Source organism: Pongo abelii, chromosome 2 (assembly GCF_028885655.2).
Source record: "Pongo abelii isolate AG06213 chromosome 2, NHGRI_mPonAbe1-v2.0_pri, whole genome shotgun sequence".
NCBI classification, from domain to species: Eukaryota; Metazoa; Chordata; class Mammalia; order Primates; family Hominidae; genus Pongo; species Pongo abelii.
The window spans coordinates 110121895-110144064 of NC_085928.1; the positions used below are offsets into that span (position 1 = coordinate 110121895).

Below are 22170 nucleotides of genomic sequence, written 5' to 3' on the forward strand. Positions count from 1 at the left end.
AAACATTAAGGTGACTTTACAAATAAGGCATGCCAAATAATAGAAAACATTTTATATATGGTTTTTATAATTTAAAAAGTAACTTTTTAAAGCAGCTATTCTAGATGATATTTAATAATTTTGTCACCATGTATTTTTCTTATGTATGGATTATTACACTAAAGTACATCACTACTGAAATATCCATTAGAAATGCCTAACACATGAAGAAGAGTAAAAAATATTTGTATAGTCTTAGGTATAGCCTTTCTCCATGTACTGGGGGTAACTTGAATAGAATTTTTAAAAGTTAAACAAAACAATCTCCTGCATGTGTCTGGTATCAAAAGACCACAACTTTAAATACAGTTGGAAGTATTTTGGCAGCTTTAAGTAAGAAACGTGAAATATATTTTTCATAATGATTACTGGATTAACTAGACTGATAGTATTACTTTTCCTGGAAAATTAGGTTTTAATTTTAAATGTGAACTACACTTTTTATTTATAAAAAAATGTTTTTGCCATCCCAATAAATCAGTGTCATAAACACAAACTACAAATACAGTTTAGTTAGATAAAAACTTTTACATACGTGAGAGTTGTTTCCACTCTCGAGACTTGTTCAAGGTCTTCATCAGGGTCCTTGAATCCAGTAAAGGAGTAATAAGACTTGTCCCATTTGATGGGCCTGTCAGGCATCCTTTTAGCTTCTTTGAGAGGCTGGGTATGCACATTAGTATTGAAGCTTTGGATATGTTCAACAGATAAACTGCAGGAGTTGAGAATATATAACACTGTGCTTAGCAGATCTCTGGTGTGCAAAGTAAATTTGACTGCTCGAAATCCTAGAGAATATAATTCCCCCAAACAATTAATACAGATGATTATTTGCTTTATTTCAACATATATAAAATCAAAATCTTTTAAAACATTCTATTACCGATTTAAATTCGTCCTATTAGCAAATCACCTGTAAATGGAAAATGACTTCCCTTCTCTAAAACTATACCACACTATTTTTACCTTCATGAATTATTTCAATCATCAGCTCCACTTTCTAGTTTGGCTCCAGTGACCAAACCCACCCCAGCTCAACAAGGGGATTCAGAATATTCTCAACTCTGTCGATAAATCTGGTCTCTTAAGAGAGAGAAAAGCTCTCCTATAAGCAGGTGTCCACCAAAGATAGTTTCTAGTGGAGACAGGAGAATATAAGTGTACACTGTGACAGCAGTTCAGGTAAGAGGGGCCATATAATCTAGTCTCAGTGGTCACAGAAACCCATCTTGAATTTTCTCTATGATTGAAGGAGACAGTCCTCATACTTGCTCACTCCACTAGGCAGTAACCCAATATTTTCAGGAGTGATTTAAAATTCTCTAGTTGTTTAAAAGTTACTCCTGTAATCCCAGCACTTTGGGAGGCCAAGGTGGGTGGATTATGAGCTCAGGAGTTTGAGACCAGCCTGACCAAGATGGTGAAACCCCGTCTCTACTAAAAATACAAAAATTAGCCAGGCGCAGTGGTGGGGCGCCTGTAATCCCACGTACTTGGGAGGCTGAGGCAGGAGAATCACTTGAACCTGGGAGGCGGAGGTTGCAGTGAGCCGAGATTGTACCACTGCACTCTAGCCTGGGTGACAGAGCAAGACTCTGTCTCAAAAAAAAAAAAAAAAAGTTACTGATTTTGATGTTGGGTAATCATTGGGCTAAGGTAAGTAATCTAAATAGTTAAGTCATCAATAAAAAATCCACTGGTTTTGTTTTTTTTCTTTTCTGGGTGTTAGGCATGGTTCCAGCTTAATTTACATATCTTTTCAATCAACACTACCACCAACTATGCCATTATCATTTCTCTTGTCAAATGTGAAGAACATAGATTAAGAATGAAGCCAGGGCTTAAATCTGAGTTGACACCAAGCCACATATTTTCTCCACTACAACATGCTGACTCTTTGCTTTTTTAAAAAACTATTTTTAATTAGTTTTGAAAATTAAAAGCAAAAGTCTCCTGTTAGCAGGCATACAACTTTACCATCTTTACTTGAGGAAATCACTATTAACAGGTACATATTCTTCCAGACCTGCTCTATCCAAGATGGTAGCTACTAGCACATGTGGCAATTTAAAATTAAATTGATTGAAATGAAATAAAAATTTAAAATTAAGTTCTTCGGCCACACTGGCCACATTTCAAGTGCTCAATAAGCACGCGGGGCTAGGGCCTACCATATTAGATGATGCAGATATGGAACATTTCCCTCATCACAGAAAGTTCTCTTGGGCAGCACTGTCTTTGACCTTTTCCGTCTATGTGCTTGAATGTGTGTATCACGTATGAGGCCAGGGCAGTGGTTCATGCCTGTAATCCACCACTTTGGGAGGCTGAGGCAGGTGGATCACTTGAGGCCAGGAGTTCGAGACCAGCCTGGCCAACAAGGTAAAACTCCGTCTCTACTAAAAATACAAAAATTAGTGGGTGTGGTGGTGCGCTCCTGTAATCCCAGCTACTCGGGAGGCTGAGGCAGGAGAATCACTTGAATCCAGGAGGCAGAGATTGCAGTGAGCCGAGATTGTGCCACTGCACTTAAGCCTGGCAGCAGAGCAAGACTCTGCCTCAAAAAAAAAAAAAAAAAAAGTATTTGCAACTGATGACAGACACCACAATTTAAATCATTGTCAGAGATACACATTCTACTTGCCACACCAACTTATGAGATCCAGAACATGCCAACAAAGAAATACTTTTTTTAGTTCAATAATTTGGGTAAACTTAGAACTACTGGCAAGGGAATTATTCTAGTCAGTAAAGGAGGAAAGGAAAACCCAAATTGCTGCACTGGAAGTTAAGAAAAAATAGCTCATCCTGAGAAGTGCAAAGTCAAGGAGTAAATCTGTTTCTGTCTCAATTTATCAGCTCATTATTTAATCCAACATAAGAGCTGCTATATAGTGAGGACTGCCTGTACCACACTGCAAATATCCTTTACTGGTTCCTCAGGATACATTCCAAGAAGAATTTTGTGGCTTTGGAGAGAGAATTCCAAGCTGCAGAGTTTGTAGAGTTTGCACTAATTTATATACCCATCAATAATGTGGGAAAATGTATTTTTACCATTTATGGGTATTACCAGCAAAAAAAGAAAAAAATTAATGGGCAAAAAATACTACCTAATTATTTCAGTTTGCGTTCGAATACAGAGGCTAAAGATTTTTTTTTTTTTTTTTTTTTTTTTGAGACAGGGTCTCACTCTGTCACCCATGCTGGAGTGCAGTGGTGCTTGCCATCTTGCCTCACTGCAACCTCTGCCCCCTGGGCTCAGGTGATTCTCCTACCTTAGGCTCTCGAGTAGCTGGGACTACAGGCACGTGCCACCACGCCTGGTTAATTTTTTGTATTTTTAGTAGAGACGGGGTTTTGCTATGCTGCCCAGGCTGGTCTAGAACTCCTGGACTCAAGCAATTTGTCTGCCTCGGCCTCTCAGAGTGCTGGGATTACAGGCGTGAGCCACCACGCATGGCCTAAAGATTTTTATATACTTAACTGACATTTATATGTGTTATTTCTTGAACTGTCTATTTATTGTCTTTCTCCATTTTTGGAATGGAACTACTCTGGTTTATTTTTAATTTGTAAAAACTCTTTATGTATTAGCATTATCTTTTTGTCATATATGCTATTATTATCTTTTCTCCCATTTCTAGTTTAATTTTTTCTGTAACATTTTACATTTTTTTTTTTTTTTTTTTAAAATGACAGTCTCGGCCAGGTGCGGTGGCTCATGCCTGTAACACCAGCACTTTGGGAAGCCGAGGTGGGCAGATCACGGGGTTAAGAGATCGAGACCATCATGGCCAACATGGTGAAACCCCGTCTCTACTAAAAATACAAAAATTAGCTGGGCATTGTGGCCCTTGCCTGTAGTCCCAGCTACTCAGGAGGCTGAGGCAGAAGAATCGCTTGAACCTGGGAGGCAGAGGTTGCAGTGAGCCAAGATTGCACCACTGCACTCCAGCCTGGCGACAGAGTGAGACTCCGTCTCAAAAAAAAAAAAAAAAAAAAAGACAGTCTCGCTGTGTTGTCCAGTTGTCCAGGCTAGCCTCAAACTCCTGGGCTCAAGTGATTCTCCCACCTCAGTCTTCTGAGTAGCTGGAAGTACAGGCTTGTGTCACCATGCCCAGCTATAAGCTATTTTTGTTTAAGAAATCATTCAAAGTTAACCATTAACTGAAAGTAAAGGATTCTGTTTTTACTCAGCCAGAGCTGGCTACAGCTATTTGTCTTGGCATTAATTCACAGAAAGCTCTTAGCAAATCTTTAACTTATTTTAAAATTTATTCTAATAACAACATTTACTTCCTCATGAACCACCAAAAAGATACGGAGCTGAATAAATAATTTCAGCCTTTAAGGATTTCAATGTATTAATAATGCTAAAGGCTCATAAAATTTCAGTAATGAAAATCACTAGTAAACATTTTACCTTATTACCATCTTAATTATCCAAAGCTGATTCATGATTTCTAGTGTTCTAGAAATAAAAATTTTTTAAAAATCTACTTGATTTTAATTTTATAATCAGGTAAAAATGTTACAGAAGTAAAAATGTTTTAAATCTTTGTCAGAGGGCCAATCTTTGTTATAAAGGCAAAAGGAAAAATGATTAATTACAATATTTTAAAAGAAGAATTAATAGATAATGTGGTATACAAATCAAAACACTGGACTAGGAATAAGGAGACATTAGTTCTAGTACCAGCTCTGTCCCTAATTTGCTGTGTGAAACTTCCTAAGTTTTCCACTAAGCTTTTAAATTCAGTTTATTCTTTAACTCCATGCATATTCAATATTTAAGACAAATCCAGCTGACAGTGGTAGCATAAGCACTAGTGGTAGCTGTAGGAACGAGCTCGACTCTTTCAACCACATACAAATAAAAACAGATTGATGATAATATTTTTATTTTAACAACTATAAAGGATATAATCTGCCTCTAAAAATTCCATCTGTCTTCCTGGAGAAATCATGAAACCTAAGTAGACCACTACATATAAGTAAGATGTTATTTAATTCCTAGCCTAATCTTGACCCTGACTAACAGGAGCATATATCTATTAAAAATATTTATGAATATTTGGTTTTACACTAGTAACAATCTATCTCAGTTGCTTATGAGACTCATGGCTAGGAACAGCACATTCATAATGTATTTAAACTTTCAAACAGAATTGTGTCACTTAGAGTGATCAACATGCTTATTATTCATTATTTACAGCATTCTTCAGTACAGCTGTTCCTTCACAAAAAGGCTATGAATTGACTTTCTATCTTTAAATATTGAAGAATAGGGCTATTTTTAACAAAACTCTAAGTCAGAGGTAGATGGAGAAACTGCCAAGAAAAAGAATTTGTGACTCCTGATCTACCATATTGAATTATGAGAAAACAAAAGGTAAGAGATCATATACTATCAAATACTAGTCCCTGGAGAGACTGGGTGAGGAGTTGTCTTCAACATACTTCAGTATTCTTCAGATCAAGCTCTTCCTCCTTCCATTTGAAGTCCTGAGAGCCGTGGGAGGGTGAGGTGTAAATTAGGGATCTTCCATGTGAGTGGCCTCTACACAGTTCTCCAACTCTTTCATTTTAATAAATGAACACCCAAAAGTTAAAGGTCACACAGCTAGGTCACTGGCAGAGCTAGAAACAAATTTTAGATCTCAAAGACCTATCAAATTCTGAGTTTTATAACAGTTTGTTTCAAAAAAAAAAATTACAGTGTATCTGTTTTAGCCTTAACTCACAGAAAGCACTCAGTGAATCCTTAAATTGTCTTAAGTTCATTCTAAAAATATAGTTATTTCTTCAAGAATCATCAAAAGCATGTATAATTAGAGAAATGATAGGCCTTTAGTGTAATCTTTACCCTAAATATTTGTCCTTAATTTTAAATATGGATAAGCAGTGACAAAAGGTAGTGAAAAGGTGGCTATCTGCTAAGATCAACTGCATTTTAGAGGCAGCATAAGGTTGGAGTTAAAAGACCTGGGTTCGAGACTTATATTCTTTCTCTCTGGTCTTGGGAAAGGCACTGAACATCACTAAGTTACAACTGGGTAAATACTACCAGCCTCAGAGTATTCAGAGGACTAAATAAGAGAATGCAAGCTGTAGTTTTTAGAAATACATATTTTTTGGACATGTTTAACACTTAAAATAACACTGAACTAGTAAGGGAACAAATAGGAACATTTTAGTTTTAGAAACAAAAAAGTTTAAACACGCAAAAAATCACTTGTTCAAACATATGCAGCTAGGAATAGAATCTAATTCTAGGAAAACAATCAATTAAATGCTATTATTTTTCTATCACCAAAGTTTTGATCCAAAGGTATTCTGGCAATGTCAAAATTAATGAACACATTTAACATGAAGCTTGCAAGGGACACACCAGAAATAAAAAACGTACCGGAAGTACTAAAAGGTTCCTGGCCATCAGAGGAACTCTGGTCTGTTTCTCTTACATAAAATGTAAGCTGAGTTGGTTTCAAAGACTTGAAGCCTGGTTTCTGGAGGTTTTCTAAGTAGACACTTAACCTTTTAAGAGAATTTTCATTGATTTCCTGGAAAAAAACATTAAGGGCATTTACATACAAAATAGAACAAGGAAATATCAGAAATGATATCTATCTAACCTTTTAAACACATTGAGAGTATTAAATAATTTAGTATTTAAAAATGTTAGGATTTCATAGCTCTTTGGTAAAAGATAAAATTGGATCTACATCTCACAACATGTAACAGAATGAACTCCATATGGGTAAGATGTAAAAAGATGTAACCATATAAGTAATAGAAGAAAACATGGTTGAATTCCTTTATAACCTAAATGTGGAAAATGCCAATGACTAAATATCCCAAAGTAATAAATGATTGTTTAATTTATTCTAATATGATGTTCTTAGCCATATGAGTCCTGTAGGCAAGTGTGGGATAATTATTGCCAGTGTAAGACTAAATCTTCATCATTATTTTTTGATAAATATTTCTATTTTTGCTAAAAAGCAACACAAGAAAGCTGGACATGGTGGCTCATGTCTATAATCCCAGCACTTTTTGGGAGGCTGAGGTGGGCAGATTGCCTGAACTCAGCAGTTTGAGAACAGCCCGGGCAACATGGTGAAACCTCGACTCTACAAAAAATACAAAAATTAGTTGGGCACGGTGGTACATGCTTGTGGTCCCAGCTACTCAGGAGGCTGAGGTAGGAGGATCACTTGAGCCCAGGAGTTCGAGGCTGCAGTGAGCCCCTTGATGGTGCCACCACACTCCCCGCCTGGGTGACAGAGCAAGACTCTGTCTCCAAAAAAATTAAAAAAAAAAAAAATGATTATATATAGGAAGTGAATAGGAATTGGGTAAAGGAAACAGGAATACAGGAATGAGACTTCTCATTAAACTTTGTATTTAGTTTTGATTTTTTTTTTAAACCCACAATGTTTTGCAGATTTTTAAATTAAATTAAAGAGGATTAAAAAAAAAAACCCCAAAAATCCTGTGCATCACTGTGAAACCCTGGACTTTGAGTTCGATGCTATGAATAGATGGGACTTTAAGCCAGTCTTCCTTAGAAAAGGGGCAAGGGTGTTCTCTAATAGCAGGAAGAAGACTGAACTGAACATGTGGTGGCAAGAAGAGTGACAAGAAGAGTGAACAGTCTTCATGGAGCTTGCATTTTAGTGAGGGGAGAAAAATAAACAACAAACCTAATAAATAAGGAAATAGGGTACATGGGAAGGAAAAAAAAACAAGAAGTACTGCAGGGTAAAGAGGGGAGGGAATGCTAGGAAGGAAAGCAGAGATGGCAATTTACAATAAATTGTTTTTAAAACAATTTACAAAAAATTGTAAATTGTAAATTAAAAACAAAAAAATACAAAACAAAACAAACACAAGTAATAGTGTAGTCTGGGAAAGCCTCACTGAAAGGTGACACTTCAGTGAGAAAGTAAAGGACAAGCCATATCTGGGATATCTGGGAAAAGGATGCTCTAAACAGAGGCAGCAGCTACGGCAAGGGCTTGACACAAAGGAGGAGTCAATAAATACAAGTTTAAAGATAACATGAAAATGTAAACTTATCAGAACCATTAAACTCTAGGCACGTTGTGTCAGGGGTCCCCAAGACCACTCTCAGGTTCAATGATTTACTAGAAGGATTCACAGAACTCAGACAAGCTGTTTTATTCACCATTACGGTTTATTACAACAAAAGAATGGAGATTAAAATCAGCAAAGGGAAAAGGTGCATAGAGCAGAATCAGGAGAGACCACATGCAAGTTTCCAGTTGTCATTTCACAGTGGAGTTTTATAGACAGTGCTTAATCCCCCCAGCAATGGTGTGTGACAATATATAAAAGTGTTGCCAACCAAGGAAGCTCATCCGAGTCTGGATGTCCAGAGTTTTACTGGGGGTCAGTCAGGTAAGCATTTAGTGCTTATGTGACTCACTTTAGCTACTCAGTCTCAGCTCCCCAGATCCCCGAGGTCAAATGAATATAGTGCAGCCCAGGGTCTTAGACACAGGAAAACAGGTATTCACTATAAATCATATTGTTAGCATAAACTATCTGGCATGGTCTAAGGCCTCAGGCAAACAGAAACATTCCTATCAGGTGGGATATTCCAGGGGCTCAGAGGTCATTTCCCAGTACCCAGTCAAAGGTCAGCACTGGGGTCAGACCTTTCTTTGGAATGAGCAAGGTTTAAGCAACCCAAGCTTGCTGAGTTAACCCTTTACCACACATAGAAGTTTTTGTTGTTTGTTTTTTAAATTTAGGAGGTCTCACTATGTTGCCCAGGCTTGAATTCCTGGGCTCAAGTAATCCTCCTGCCTCAGCCTCCCTAGTAGCTGGGACTACAGGTGTGCCCACCATGCCCTGCTGCATACAGAAGTCTTAATTTAAAAAAATACATTGGTAGAATAATATTAAAGTATCACTAAGCTTGAATTTTCTATACATTTTGAATTTAAAAACTTTATTAATGCATCCTCGAGGTAATGAATATTTTTCTGTTGATTCAATTTACTGATTACTTTGAAAAGTTCTGACTTTGAGTAGCTAACATATGTATCAAATATCATAATCAGAATATTTTCCTAGGAGCAAAAAGCAAAATAGATTTTCCATTGCAAGTAGAAAAAAATAACAGTGTTCTAATTTTCAAGATTTCAAGTTCCTTTTCATATTAAACTAGATATCAGTGTTAATGAAAATAGAAGGAACCAATGAAGTAATTCGAAAGCACGTGGCTTTGTAATATATAGTAGTCCCTTGGTATCCACGGGGGATTGGTTCCAGGACCTCCTGTGGATACCGAAATCTGCGAATGCTCAAGTCTCTCATATAAAATAGTGTAGTATTTGCAAATAACCTATGTATATCCTCCCATATACTTTAAGTCATTTCTAGATTACTTATAATACCTAATATAATGTAAGTGCTATGTAAGTAGTTGTTATCCTGTGTTGTTCAGGGAATAATGACAAGAAAGAAGTTTGTTCATGTGTAGTACAGATGTATTTTTTTCCCCTAATATTTTCAGTCTGAGGTTGGTTGAATCCTTGGATGTAAAACCCAGGGATATGAAGGACTGACTGTATTTTCTAATGTTAAAATATATTGACTGTCTTAACTACATCTACCATAAGTCATTTTTCATATCAGTTTGTATTCCTGGAGCACACATTAACTGATGTTGTAGGGGAGTGGTCCAGCAGCATGCATCATAAGGAAAAATCACTAGGGCATTGAAAACTCTTCCATGTATCATCCTTTAAAAAAAAAAAAGAGAGAGAGATTGATCATGATAATAGAGGTCTCAAGTTTTGTTTCAAACCCTCAACTGTACTTCAAAAATTGGTACCAAAAACATGATTACTAGTACTCTAAAGAGTTTAAATGACAGCTTTATGGCCTGCACAAAACAATGACAGCTTTCATTAAAAAAGCTCTATTTTCAATTTTCAGTATGTACATTTCAAATTAGTTCAAAGCATTGATTATATCACAACAGAATAATCCACATTTATAGAACTCTATGTATTATATTGTATCAAAGGTAAATACGCAGAAATGTACACTAATAGTTTAAAAATAAATAAATGTTTACCCTTTCTACGGGGTGCTGTCCAAAGAAATCTGGATGTACTGCAAAATAGAAAGGCCTCAAGGCATTGACTGCTTCAGCTCCTGATAAAGCTCTTGAATAGGGAAACCAGTGTGGAAATATCTTCTCTAGACATAACCTTTTAAAAAGATGTGGACTGTTATTCATTGAGGCACTCACACACACACAAATCCTCAATGTATAAAGTGACAATAAAACTAAACGTACTATGCACAGCAGAAACAAGATAGATACTTTATGGTTTTCTGAAATCTATTAGTTTTACAAGCGGTGAGTACCACATGGTTTCTAAAACAGTGGTTATAAATTTTTCTGGTGCAAAATGAGAAATATTAAATAATATTATAATTTCCCCTCAATACTCCACTTTGAAATTCAGCTGACTTCACTGCAAATGATAACATTTGCTTTATAAGTTTCTTATTCAGATCAAAAAATCTTAATATCCAATAGTGTAATTCTCTCTCTCTATATATATATCTCTACGTATCTATCGCTTTCTCTCTTTTTTTCTTTCAGACAGAGTCTTGCTTTGTTGCCCAGGCTGGAGTGCAGCGGTGCGATCTCCGGGGGTCAAGTGATCCTCCCACCTTACCCTCCCAAGTAGCTGGGACTACAGGCACGTGTCACCACACCCAACTAATTCTTTTGCTGATCTCAAACTGCTGGCCTCAAGTAATACTCCCGCCTTACCCTCCCAAAGCAATGGGATTACAGTCATGAGCCACCATGCCTGGCTCAATTTTTTCTTTATAGTAGCAAACATTTTGATAATTATTATACTTAAAAAGAGATACAGATGTCTTTTAGTTCATTCCCTCATTATTAGCATGCTAAAATTATACTAGTTGGATAACTTGATATTCTCATTCTTTTTTTTTGAGATGGAGTCTTGCTCTGTTGCCCAGGCTGGAGTGCAGTGGCATGATCTTGGCTCACTGCATGCAATCTTCTGCCTCTCGGGTTCAAGTGACTCTCCTGCCTCAGCCTCCCGAGTAGCTGGGACTACAGGTGTATGCCACTACTGCCGATTAATTGTTTTTTTTTTTTTTTTTTTTGTATTTTTAGTAGAGACAGGGTCTCACCATGTTGGTCAGGCTGGTCTCAAACTCCTGACCTCAGGTAATCCACCTGCCTCAGCCTCCCAAAGTACTGGGATGGCAGGTATGAGCCACCACACCCGGCCGTGATATTCTCATTCTTAAGTTTTGTAACCCACCTGGGAGTGTTTTTAAAAGTACAGTGTTTAAATCCAAATGAAATTATTTGCGGTTTTTTGAAAGCACTCCCACGACACCTATTTTTAAATGTTATAATTTACCTTTTCCATCCTAAGCTTTTTTTTTTTGAGACAGAGTCTCACTCTGTTGCCCAGGCTGGAGTGCAGTGGCATGATCTCGGCTCAACCTCTGTACCCTGGGTTCAAGCAATTCTCCTGCCTCAGCCTTGCAAGTAGCAGGGATTACAGGTGCATGCCACCGTGCCCAGTTAATTTTTGCATTTTTAGTAGAGATGGGGTTTCGCCATGTTGGCCCGGCTGGTCTTGAACTCCTGACCTCAAAGGATCTGCCCGCCTCGGCCTCCCAAAGTGCTGGGACTACAGGCGTGAGCCACTGTGCCTGGCCCAACCTAAGCTTTTTATAATGAAGTCTCTAAACATTGCACATGCTTTTGTTCTCATACATTAGGTGTGCCAAGTCTTTAGAAAAGTTTTTAAAATGGTAGAGATTGTGGAATCATTTCTGGTGATTTTTAAACAATCTGGAGACCACCAACCTATCTGCAGATTATCTTTTGTTTCTCCCATATATTTGAACCTTTTATAAAGTCAATATATGGATTTGTACATCAAAGATTAGAACAGGAGTTTAAAGTAAAGAAAACAATCAGCCAGGATTAAATATGAGCTAGTCTAAGTAAACCACAGTGGCAACTCCACTTATCCCTCTGAGCTTCCGTTCTCATTTCCCAACGTCTGACATACACTTAGCTCTCTTGCCAGCTGCTCAAATTTTACATATCTAAAAAAGAAGTACGAGTCATTATTGTCTTTCTAAATTCAGCCTGGTTACAGAAGGCCAGGGAGCAGTTAGCAACTCAATCCAGGATTATCTTCCTTATTTTTGTTACTGTGGTACCACCTTTCTCAATGTTGCAAAGCACAAAACCCAAATTAGTTCACTACCCCCATTCACTATCAGTTAGTAAAGTCTTCTCACTTTACAATGTTCAATGAAATCATTCCTTCTTTCTACTTTCTCTGCTATCAATTATCATCACTACAAAACTGGACTGTACATAATTAGTCTACTCTGCTGTCTCTTTCTCCAACCATATTGGGTATCACCAACAGATTAACTTTCTTAAAATTCCACCATCACTGTATTCCTTACTCAAACAGCTTTGGTGGTGCCCGAATTCCTGCAGAATAAATCCACTCCTTAGTCTGGTATTTGAAACCCTCTTTCATGGTTTCCCCATCTATCTTTCCAACTTGATCTCCAATCACTCCTTATAGAAACCCTCAGTTCCAGCTCCCAAGAATCTTCCTCATTCTCCTCTTTCTGTCCTACATAATTTCTAAGCCCTAATGCATCCTCCCTGACCTGCATTTTTACCTATCCAAATTGAACAATTACTGCACACCTGCCATGTGCCAGGAGGCATTGTATCTATTCCCCCAGAACCTTCCCTTTTGTATTCTCATTAGTCTCTCCCTCTTTTAAACTCTAAAGAAAAGAAACTGTGTGCCCTAGATGCTTGAAACATAATACCATAAAGTGAATTTTGTTAAGAGGAAACTTGATCTGTTTTTCCTTTTAAGCTTTTCACACCTAACTATTCTGAAGGACAGTATTCTTTTCACCTTCTACTCTGAATGTACTCTTGGAGGACCTGTCTTCTCATATAAATTTTCTTTCCTTTTTTGTTCCAGCTTTCCACCATAATATAACTTCAGAATTGGAAAAATAATAACAAACTGAAATAAACCAAATGCATAACAGACCTCCCCCTGCCACAACACTTATTACAGATTGGACCACGATGCTTACCTCCTCATAGGTCTCAGGTGGCAAAACATTTCTGAATATATATGTACGTCAACTTCCAGGCATCCATTAATTGCTTAAAAGTTAAGCAGATATCACAAATGAACAAGTAGAATTTTAAGTGTAAAACACATTACGATTTATATTATCACCCCAAAATATGAAATACTTAGTTATTAATCTTATAAAATACGTATAAGATCTAGATAAGGAAAACTACAAACTCAGATGAAGGAAACAGGAAGACTAAATAAATGGAGAGATTCTCCATGTTCATGGATAGGAAGACTCAATATTGTCAAGATGTCATTCTTCCCAACTTGATCTATAGATTCAATGAAATTCCAATCAAAATCCCAGCAAGTTAGTTTGTGGATACTGAAAAATGGATTCTAAAGTTTATAAAGAGAGACAAAAGACCCAGAGAGTAGCCAACTCAATAAGGAAGGAGAACAAAGGTAGAAAAATGATACTACTTTATTTCAAGACTTACTCTAAAGCTACAGTAATCAAGACAGCATGGTGTTGGTGAAAGAATGAATGGATCCATGGAACAGAATAGACAGCCCAGAAATAGATTCATACAAATAAAGTCAACTAATCTTTGGCAAAGGAACAAAGGCAATCCAGTGGAGCAAAGACAGCTTGTTCAACAAATGACACTAAAACAATCGTACAACCACATGCGAAAAAATTAACCTGGACACAGATCTTACATTTTTCACAAAAATTAACTCAAAATGGGTCATAGACCTAAATATAAAATGCTATAAAACTCCTAGACGATAACAAAAGAGAAAATCTAGATGACCTTGGGGATAGAAATGACTATTTAGTTATAACACCAAAGGCACTATCCAGCTTAACTGGTAAGCTGGACTTTAGTAAAACTGAAAAATTCTGCTCTGCGAAAGACAATGTCAAGAGAATGAGAAGAAAAGCCACACACTTGGAGAAAATATTTGCAAAAGACACATCTGATAACAAACTATTATCCAAAATATACAAAGAACTCCTAAAGCTTAACAATGAGAAAACAAGCAACCCAATTAAAAATGGGCAAAAAACCTTAACAGACACCTCACCAAGAAGACATACAGATGGCAAATAAGCATATGAAATGCAGTTCAACATCATGTGTTGTCAGACAATTGCAAATTAAAACAAGTGAGATGCCACTGCAAATCTATTAGAACGGCCAAAATCCAAAACATTGACAACACCTGCTGGTAAGGATGTGCGGCAACAGCAACTCTCATTCACTGCTAGTGGGAAGTGAGAATGCAAACAGGTGCAGCCACTTTGGAAGACAGTATGGCAATTTCTTACAAAACTAAACATACTCTTACCATATTATACAGCAACAGTAGTCCTTGGTAATTTACAAAACAAACTGAAAACTATGTCCACACAAAAACTAGTGCACAGGTGTTTATAGAGGCTTTATTTATAACTGCTAAAACTTGGAAGCAACCACGATGTCCTTCAGTAAGTAAATGGATAAACTGTAGTACATCCAAACAATTGAATATTATTCAGGCTAAAAAAAAGTCAGGGAGGAAACTTAACTGGATACTACTAAGTTAAAGAAGTCAGCCAGGCACGGTGGCTCATGCCTGTAATCCCAGCACTTTGGGAGGCTGAGGCAGGCGGATCACCTGAGGTCAGGAGTTTTGAGACCAGCCTGACCAACACGGTAAAACCCTGTCTCTACTAAAAATACAAAAATTAGCCAGGTGTGGTGGTGGGCGCCTCTAGTCCCAGCTACTTGCGAGGCTGAGGCAGGAGAATTGCTTGAACCCAGGAGTCAGAGGGTTGCAGTGAGCCGAGATCGCGCCTTTGCACTCCAGTATGGGCAACACGAGCAAAAACTCTGTCTCAAAAAAAAAAAAAAAAAAAAAAAAAAAAGAAGTCAATCTGAAAAGGCTGTATACTGTGTGATTTCAAGCATATGAATTCCAGGCAGTCTGGGAAAGGCAAAAAGTCTGAAGACAGTATAAAAAGATCTGTGGTTAATCGATAGGGAGGGATGAACAGGCAGAGCTCAGAGGATTTTTAGGGCAGTGAAACTATTCTGTATGAATGATACTACAACGGTGGAAGCATCATGTGTCAACATTTGTCAAAATCCCTAGAATGGACAATACCAAGTGAACCCTAAGGTAAAGCATGGACTTTGGGTGATAAGGATGTGTCAATGTAGACTGACTGTAATAAATATACCATTTTGGTATGGATGCTGATAGTGAGGGAGGTTATGCGTGAGTAGGGATGGGAGTATATGAAACTCTCTTTACTTTCTGCTAAATTTTGCTGTGAACCTAAAATTGCTCTGAAAATTAGTCTATTTTTAAAACAAGCTATGGAGATAAAAGTGGGGGAAAGGATTTGAATCACATGAACTTTTCCAATAATTTAGATCTTTAGCAAGATATTCGAATATACTATGGTCTCCATATCAACTGACCAAATGATTTTTAAAATCCTATGAGCAGTACCTTATTAAAGTCTTGCAAGGCCCTATTATTCACATAATAACCATCAGGTAAAAAATTTTTTTCTCTCCTATGTAATTGAGCTCTGAGCTTTTTCTGTTTTCCATTATTCCATTCTTGTGGAGAGCTGCTGAGTAGCATGTTCTCTCAAAACAATCACCACATGGCTAAAGTCCTATTCTGTCACATCTTAAGTACCAAAATGTTTTATATATATAATATATATACACACACATATATATGACTTTATATATAATACATATATAACTAACATATAATATATATATAACATATATATATTAGTGAAGTGGTCAATATATGTGAAGAAATCTAATGAAGCATAACTGTTATTAATAGAATGATAGAAAATTTTAAATGAAAAATCAGGAATTATCTTTTTTAAATTCTTAAACAAAAATGGATACTTCAATTTATTTCCAGGTTGACTGATGTGGCAAGAGTTTCTTGGAGACAGAATGCATTTATAGGTATCCATTTAAATATTAAAAAGGTGGGTTGGGCGCAGTGGCTCACGCCTGTAATCCCAGCACTTTGGGAGACTGAGGTGGGAGGATCACCTGAGGTCAGGAGTTCGAGACCAGCCTGGCCAACATGACAAAACCCCATCTCTACAAAAAATAGAAAAATTAGCCAGGTGTGGTAGCGGGACCCTGTAATCCCAGCTACTTGGGAGGCTAAGGCAGCAGAATCACTTGAACCCGGGAGGCGGAGGTTGGAGTGAGCCGAGATCATGCCACTGCACTCCAGCCTGGGCAACAGAGTGAGACTCTGTCTCAAAAATAAATAAATAAATAAATAAAATAAAATAAAATAAAAAAATATTTAAAAAGGTGATTTTTTTTAACCATGCACATTGATATTTTGAGACAAATACAAAGATACAGAAAATACTTCTATCACTTCAAAGATTTCTGAGATCAAATGGAGATACAATGAGGAAAAAAAAAAAAAACAAAACATTTGGGGCTAGATGCAGAGGCTCCTGCCTCAGGCATGTCCTCCTGCTCTTTGCTCCGTAAGAAAGATCCACCTACGACCTTGGGTCCCCAGCACTTTGGGAGACTGAGGCAGGTGGATCAACTGAGGTCAGGAGTTCAAGACCAGCCTGGCCAACATGGAGAAACCCTGTCTCTACCCAAAGCACAAAAATTATCCAGCCATGGTGGTGTGTGCCTATAGTCCCAGCTACAGGCAGAATCGCTTGAACCCGGGAGGCAGATGTTGCAGTGAGCCAAGATCGCACCACTGCACTGCCTGGGCAAGAGAGTGAGACTCCATCTCAAAAACAACAACAACAATAAAAAACACAAAAAAATTTTGGACTATTTGAAGGTTCAGTGTTACCTGTGAGGGACTAAATTCTCACCCAAACTTCATCATAAGATGAACAAAATAACCTAGATTTAGTTAAGACAGCACAAGTGCCAGACCCCAAGCTTGCAAAGAAAAAAAGACTAGAAAAATATGCAATCTGTAACAATGGCTATCTCTATGTGGTAGGATATTAAATGTTTTCATTTTGCTTCTTATTTTCTATATTATTTACAACAAACATGTGAAATATGTTCTTAAAAAAATCATCTGCATATAATGGTCCCCACTTGTAACCCCAGTAATTCAGGAGGCTGCAGCAGGAGTATTGCTTCAGGCCAGAAGTTCAAGACCAGCCTCTGGGCAACATAGTGAGACTGTCTCTAAAAAACAAAAAAGTAGCTGGGTAGTGTTGCTTGTCTGTAGCCTCAGCTACTCAGAAAGCTAAGGTAAGGATGGCTTGACTCTGGGAAGTGCAGACTACAGTGAGCTGCAATCATGCTGCTGTACTCCAGCCTGGGAGACAGAGCAAGACCCCTGTCTCAAAAAAAAGAAAAAAAAAAAAAAAAGAAAGAAAATGAAAAAGAAGGAAGTGGGGCCTTTGGGAGGTAATTGTCAGGCCTCTGAGCCCAAGCCTGCACATACACATCCAGATGGCCTGAAGTAACTGAAGAATCACAAAAGAAGTGAAAATGACTGGTTCTTGCCTTAACTGATGACATTACCTCGTGAAACTTCTTCTCCTCACTCAGAAGCTCCCCCACTGAGCACCTTGTGACCCTCGCCCCTGCCTGCAAGAGAACAACCCCCTTTGACTATAATTTTTCACTACCTACCCAAATCCTATAAAACTGCCCCACCCCTAACTCCCTTTGCTGACTCTCTTTTCGGACTCAGCCTGCCTGCACCCAGGTGATTAAAAAGCTTTATTGCTCACACAAAGCCTGTTTGGTGGTCTCTTCACACGGACGCACATGACATTTGGTGCTGTGACTCGGATCGGGGGATCTCCCTTGGGAGATCAATCCCCTGTCCCCCTGCTCTTTGCTCTGTAAGAAAGATCCACCTACGACCTTGGGTCCTTAGACCAACCAGCCCAAGGAACATCTCACCAATTTTAAATCGGGTAAGTGGCCTCTTTTTACTCTCTTCTCCAGCCTCTCTCACTATCCCTCAACTTCTTTCTCCTTTCAATTTTGGTGCCACCCTTCAATCTCTCCCTTCCCTTAATTTCATTTCCTTTCCGTTTCTGGTAGAGACAGAGGAGACACATTTTATCCGTGAACCCAAAACTCCGGCACCAGTAACAGATTTGGGAAGACAGTCTTCCCTTGGTGTTTAATCACTGCGGGGAGGCCTGCCTGATTATTCACCTACATTTCAGAGGTGTGTGATCACCACAGGGACACCTGCCTTGATCCTTCACCTTGGTGGCAAGCACCACCTCCCTTGGGGGGTAAGTACCCCCCTCTCTCCATGTCTCTACCCTCTCTTTTCTCTAGGCTTGCCTCCTTCACTATGGGCAACCTTCCACCCTCTATTCCTCCTTCTTCTCCCTTAGCCTGTGTTCTCAAGAACTTAAAACCTCTTCAACTCACACCTAATCTAAAACCTAAATGCCTTATTTTCTTCTGCAATACCGCTTGACAATAGTTCCAAGTAGCCAGAAAATGGCACTTTCAATTTATCCATCCTACAAGATCTAGATAATTCTTGTCGTAAAATGGGCAAATGGTTTGAGATGCCTGATGTCCAGGCATTCTTTTACACATCAGTCCCTTCCTAATCTCTGCTTCCAATATGACTCATCCCAAATCTTTCTTCTTTCTCTCCTGTCTGTTCCTTCAGTCTCCACCCCAAACTCTGAGTCCTTTAAATCCTCCTTTTCTATGGACCCATCTGATCTCTCCCCTCCTCCCCAGGCTGCTCCTCGCCAGGCCAAGCCAGGTCCCAATTCTTCCTTAGCCTCCGCTCCCCAACCCTATAATCCTTCTATCACCTCCCCTCCTCACCCCTGGTCCAGCTTACAGTTTCGTTCCGCGACTAGCCCTCCCCCACCTGCCCAACAATTTCCTCTTAAGGTGGCTGGAGCTAAAGGCATAGTCAAGGTTAATGCTCCTTTTTCTCTATCAGACCTTTCCCAAATCAGTTAGCATTTAGGCTTTTCAATCAAATATAAAAACCCAGCCCAGTTCATGGCTCGTTTAGCAGCAACCTTTAGACGCTTTACTGCCCTAGACCCAGAGGGGCCAGAAGGCCGTCTTATTCTCAATATGCATTTTATTACCCAATCTGCTCCCGACATTAGAAAAAGCTCCAAAAATTAAATTCTGGCCCTCAAACCCCACAATAGGACTTAATTAACCTTGCCTTCAAGGTGTACAATAAGAGACAAGAGTTGCAATTACTTGCCTCTGCTGTGAGAGAAACCCCAGCCACATCTCCAGCACACAAGAACTTCAAAACACCTAAGCCACAGTGGTCAGGCATTCCTTCAGGACCTCCTTCCCCAGGATCTTGCTTCAAGTGCTGGAAATCTGGCCACTGGGCCAAGGAATGCCCGCAGCCCAGGATTCCTCCTAAGCCGTGTCCCATCTGTGTGGGACCCCACTGGAAATCGCACTGTCCAACTTGCCCAGAAGCCACTCCCAGAGCCCCTGGAACTCTGGCCCAAGGCTCTCTGACTCCTTCCCAGATCTTCTCAGCTTAGCGGCTGAAGACTGATGCTGCCTGATGGCCTCAGAAGCCTCCTGGACCATCACAGACACTTTGGGTAACTCTTACAGTGGAGGGTAAGTCCGTCCCCTTCTTAATATGGAGGCTACCCACTCCACATTACCTTCTTTTCAAGGGCCTGTTTCCCTTACTTCCATAACTGTTGTGGGTATTGACAGCCAGGCTTCTAAACCTCTTAAAACTCCCCAACTCTGGTGCCAACTTGGACAATATTCTTTTATGCACTCCTTTTTAGTTATCCCCACCTGCCCAGTTCCCTTATTAGGTGGAGGCATTTTAACTAAATTATCTGCTTTCCTGAGTATTCCTAGGCTACAGCCACACCTCACTGCCGCCCTTTTCCCCAGTTCAAAGCCTCCTTCACATCCTCCCCTTGTGTCTCCCCACCTTAATCCACAAGCACAGGACACCTCTACTCCCTCCTTGGCGATCAATCACGCACCCCCTTACCATCCCATTAAAAACTAATCACTCTTACCCTGCTTAAGGCCAATATCCCATCCCACAGCATACTTTAAAAGGATTAAAGCCTGTTATCACTTGCCTGTTACAGCATGGCCTTTTAAAGCCTATAAACTCTCCTTACAATTCCATTTTACCTGTCCAAAAACCGGACAAGTCTTACAGGTTAGTTCAGGATCTGTGCCTTATCAGCCAAATCGTTTTGCCTATCCACCCCGTGGTGCCAAACCCATATACTCTCCTATCCTCAATACCTCCCTCCACCACCCATTATTCTGTTCTGGATCTCAAAACATGCTTTTTCCACTATTCCCCTGCACTCCTCGTCCCAGCCCCCCTTTGCTGTTACCTGGACTGACCCTGACATCCATCAGTCTCAGCAACTTACCTGGGCTGTACTGCTGCAAGCCTTCAGGGACAGCCCCCATTACTTCAGTCAAGCCCCTTCTCATAATTTACTCTCTTTCTGTCCACCTACTTCGCACCTTATTAAGTATTTTGATGACCTTCTACTATATAGCCCCTCCTATAAATCTTCCCAAGAGGACATCCTCCTACTCCTCCAACATCTGTTATCAAAAGGATATCTTGTGTCGTCCTCCAAAGCCCAAATTTCTTCCTCATCCGTTACCTATCTCGGCATAAATTCTTCATAAAAACATACATGCTCTCCCTGCTGATCGTGTCTGGCTAATCTCCAAAACCCCAACCCCTTCTACAAAACAACAACTCCTTTCCTTCCTAGGCATGGTTAGGTACTTCCGCCTTTGGATACCTAGTTTTACCATCCTGACTAAACCATTATATAAACTCACAAAAGGAAACCTAGCTGACACCATAAATCCTAAATCCTTTCCCTGCTCCCCTTTCCATTCTTTAAAAAACAGCCCTAAAAGCTGCTCCCATACTAGCTCTCCCTAACTCATCCCAACCCTTTTCATTACACACAGCCGAAGTACAGGGCTGTGTGGCCAGAATTCTTACACAAGAGCCAGGACTGCGCCCTGTAGCCTTTCTGTCCAAACAACTTGACCTTACGGTTTTAGCCTAGCCCTCATGTCTGCACGCGGCAGCTGCTGCTGCTCTAATACTTTTAGAGGCCCTCAAAATCACAAACTATGCTCAACTCACTCCCTACAATTCTCATAACTTCCATGTAGGTTACAAGCCACTAGCGTGCCTCTTAGAACCTCTCATTTCCTTTCCACCGTGGACATCTATCCTCAAGGAAATCACTTCTCAGTGTTCCATTTGCTATTCTACTACTCTTCAGGGATTGTTCAGGCCCCCTCCCTTCCCTACACATCAAGCTCGGGGATTTGCCCCTGCCCAGGACTGGCAAACTGACTTTACTCACATGCCCCGAGTCAGGAAACTAAAATACCTCTTGGTCTGGGTAGACACTTTCACTGGATGGGTAGAGGCCTTTCCCACAGGGTCTGAGAAGGCCACTGCGGTCATTTCTTCCCTTCTGTCAGACACAATTCCTTGGTTTGGCCTTCTCACCTCTATACAGTCCGATAACGGACCAGCCTTTACTAGTCAAATCACCCAAGCAGTTTCTCAGGCTCTTGGTATTCAGTAGAACCTTCATACCCCTTACCGTCCTCAATCTTTGGAAAAGGTAAAACGGACTAATGGTCTTTTAAAAACACACCTCATCAAGCTCAGCCTCCAACTTAAATAGGACTGGACAATACTCTTACCACTTGCCCTTCTCAGAATTTGGGCCTGTCCTCGGGATGCTACAGGATACAGCCCATTTGAGCTCCTATATGGATGCTCCTTTTTATTAGGCCCCAGTCTCATTCCAGACACCAGCCCAACTTGGACTGTACCCCAAAAACTTGTCATCCCTACTATCTTCTGTCTAGTCATACTCCTATTCACCATTCTCAACTACTCATAAATGCCCTGCCCT

General features: G+C 39.4%; 1 protein-coding gene across 10 annotated transcripts in view; it reads right to left on the bottom strand.

The window, feature by feature from the left end:
- TCAIM (T cell activation inhibitor, mitochondrial) overlaps positions 1 to 22170 on the bottom strand; it is a 71242-nt gene that overhangs the window by 41266 nt on the left and 7806 nt on the right. For 3 of the 10 annotated variants that reach the window (XM_054550421.2, XM_054550420.2, NM_001133507.1), the window contains 4 exon segments: positions 13228 to 13300; positions 10157 to 10292; positions 6452 to 6605; positions 575 to 751 (listed from right to left, as the gene is read on the bottom strand). In XM_054550421.2, coding sequence (XP_054406396.2) covers positions 575 to 751; positions 6452 to 6605; positions 10157 to 10292; positions 13228 to 13256 — 496 coding nt within the window. In that variant the 5' untranslated portion in view covers positions 13257 to 13300. 10 annotated transcript variants of the gene reach the window in all.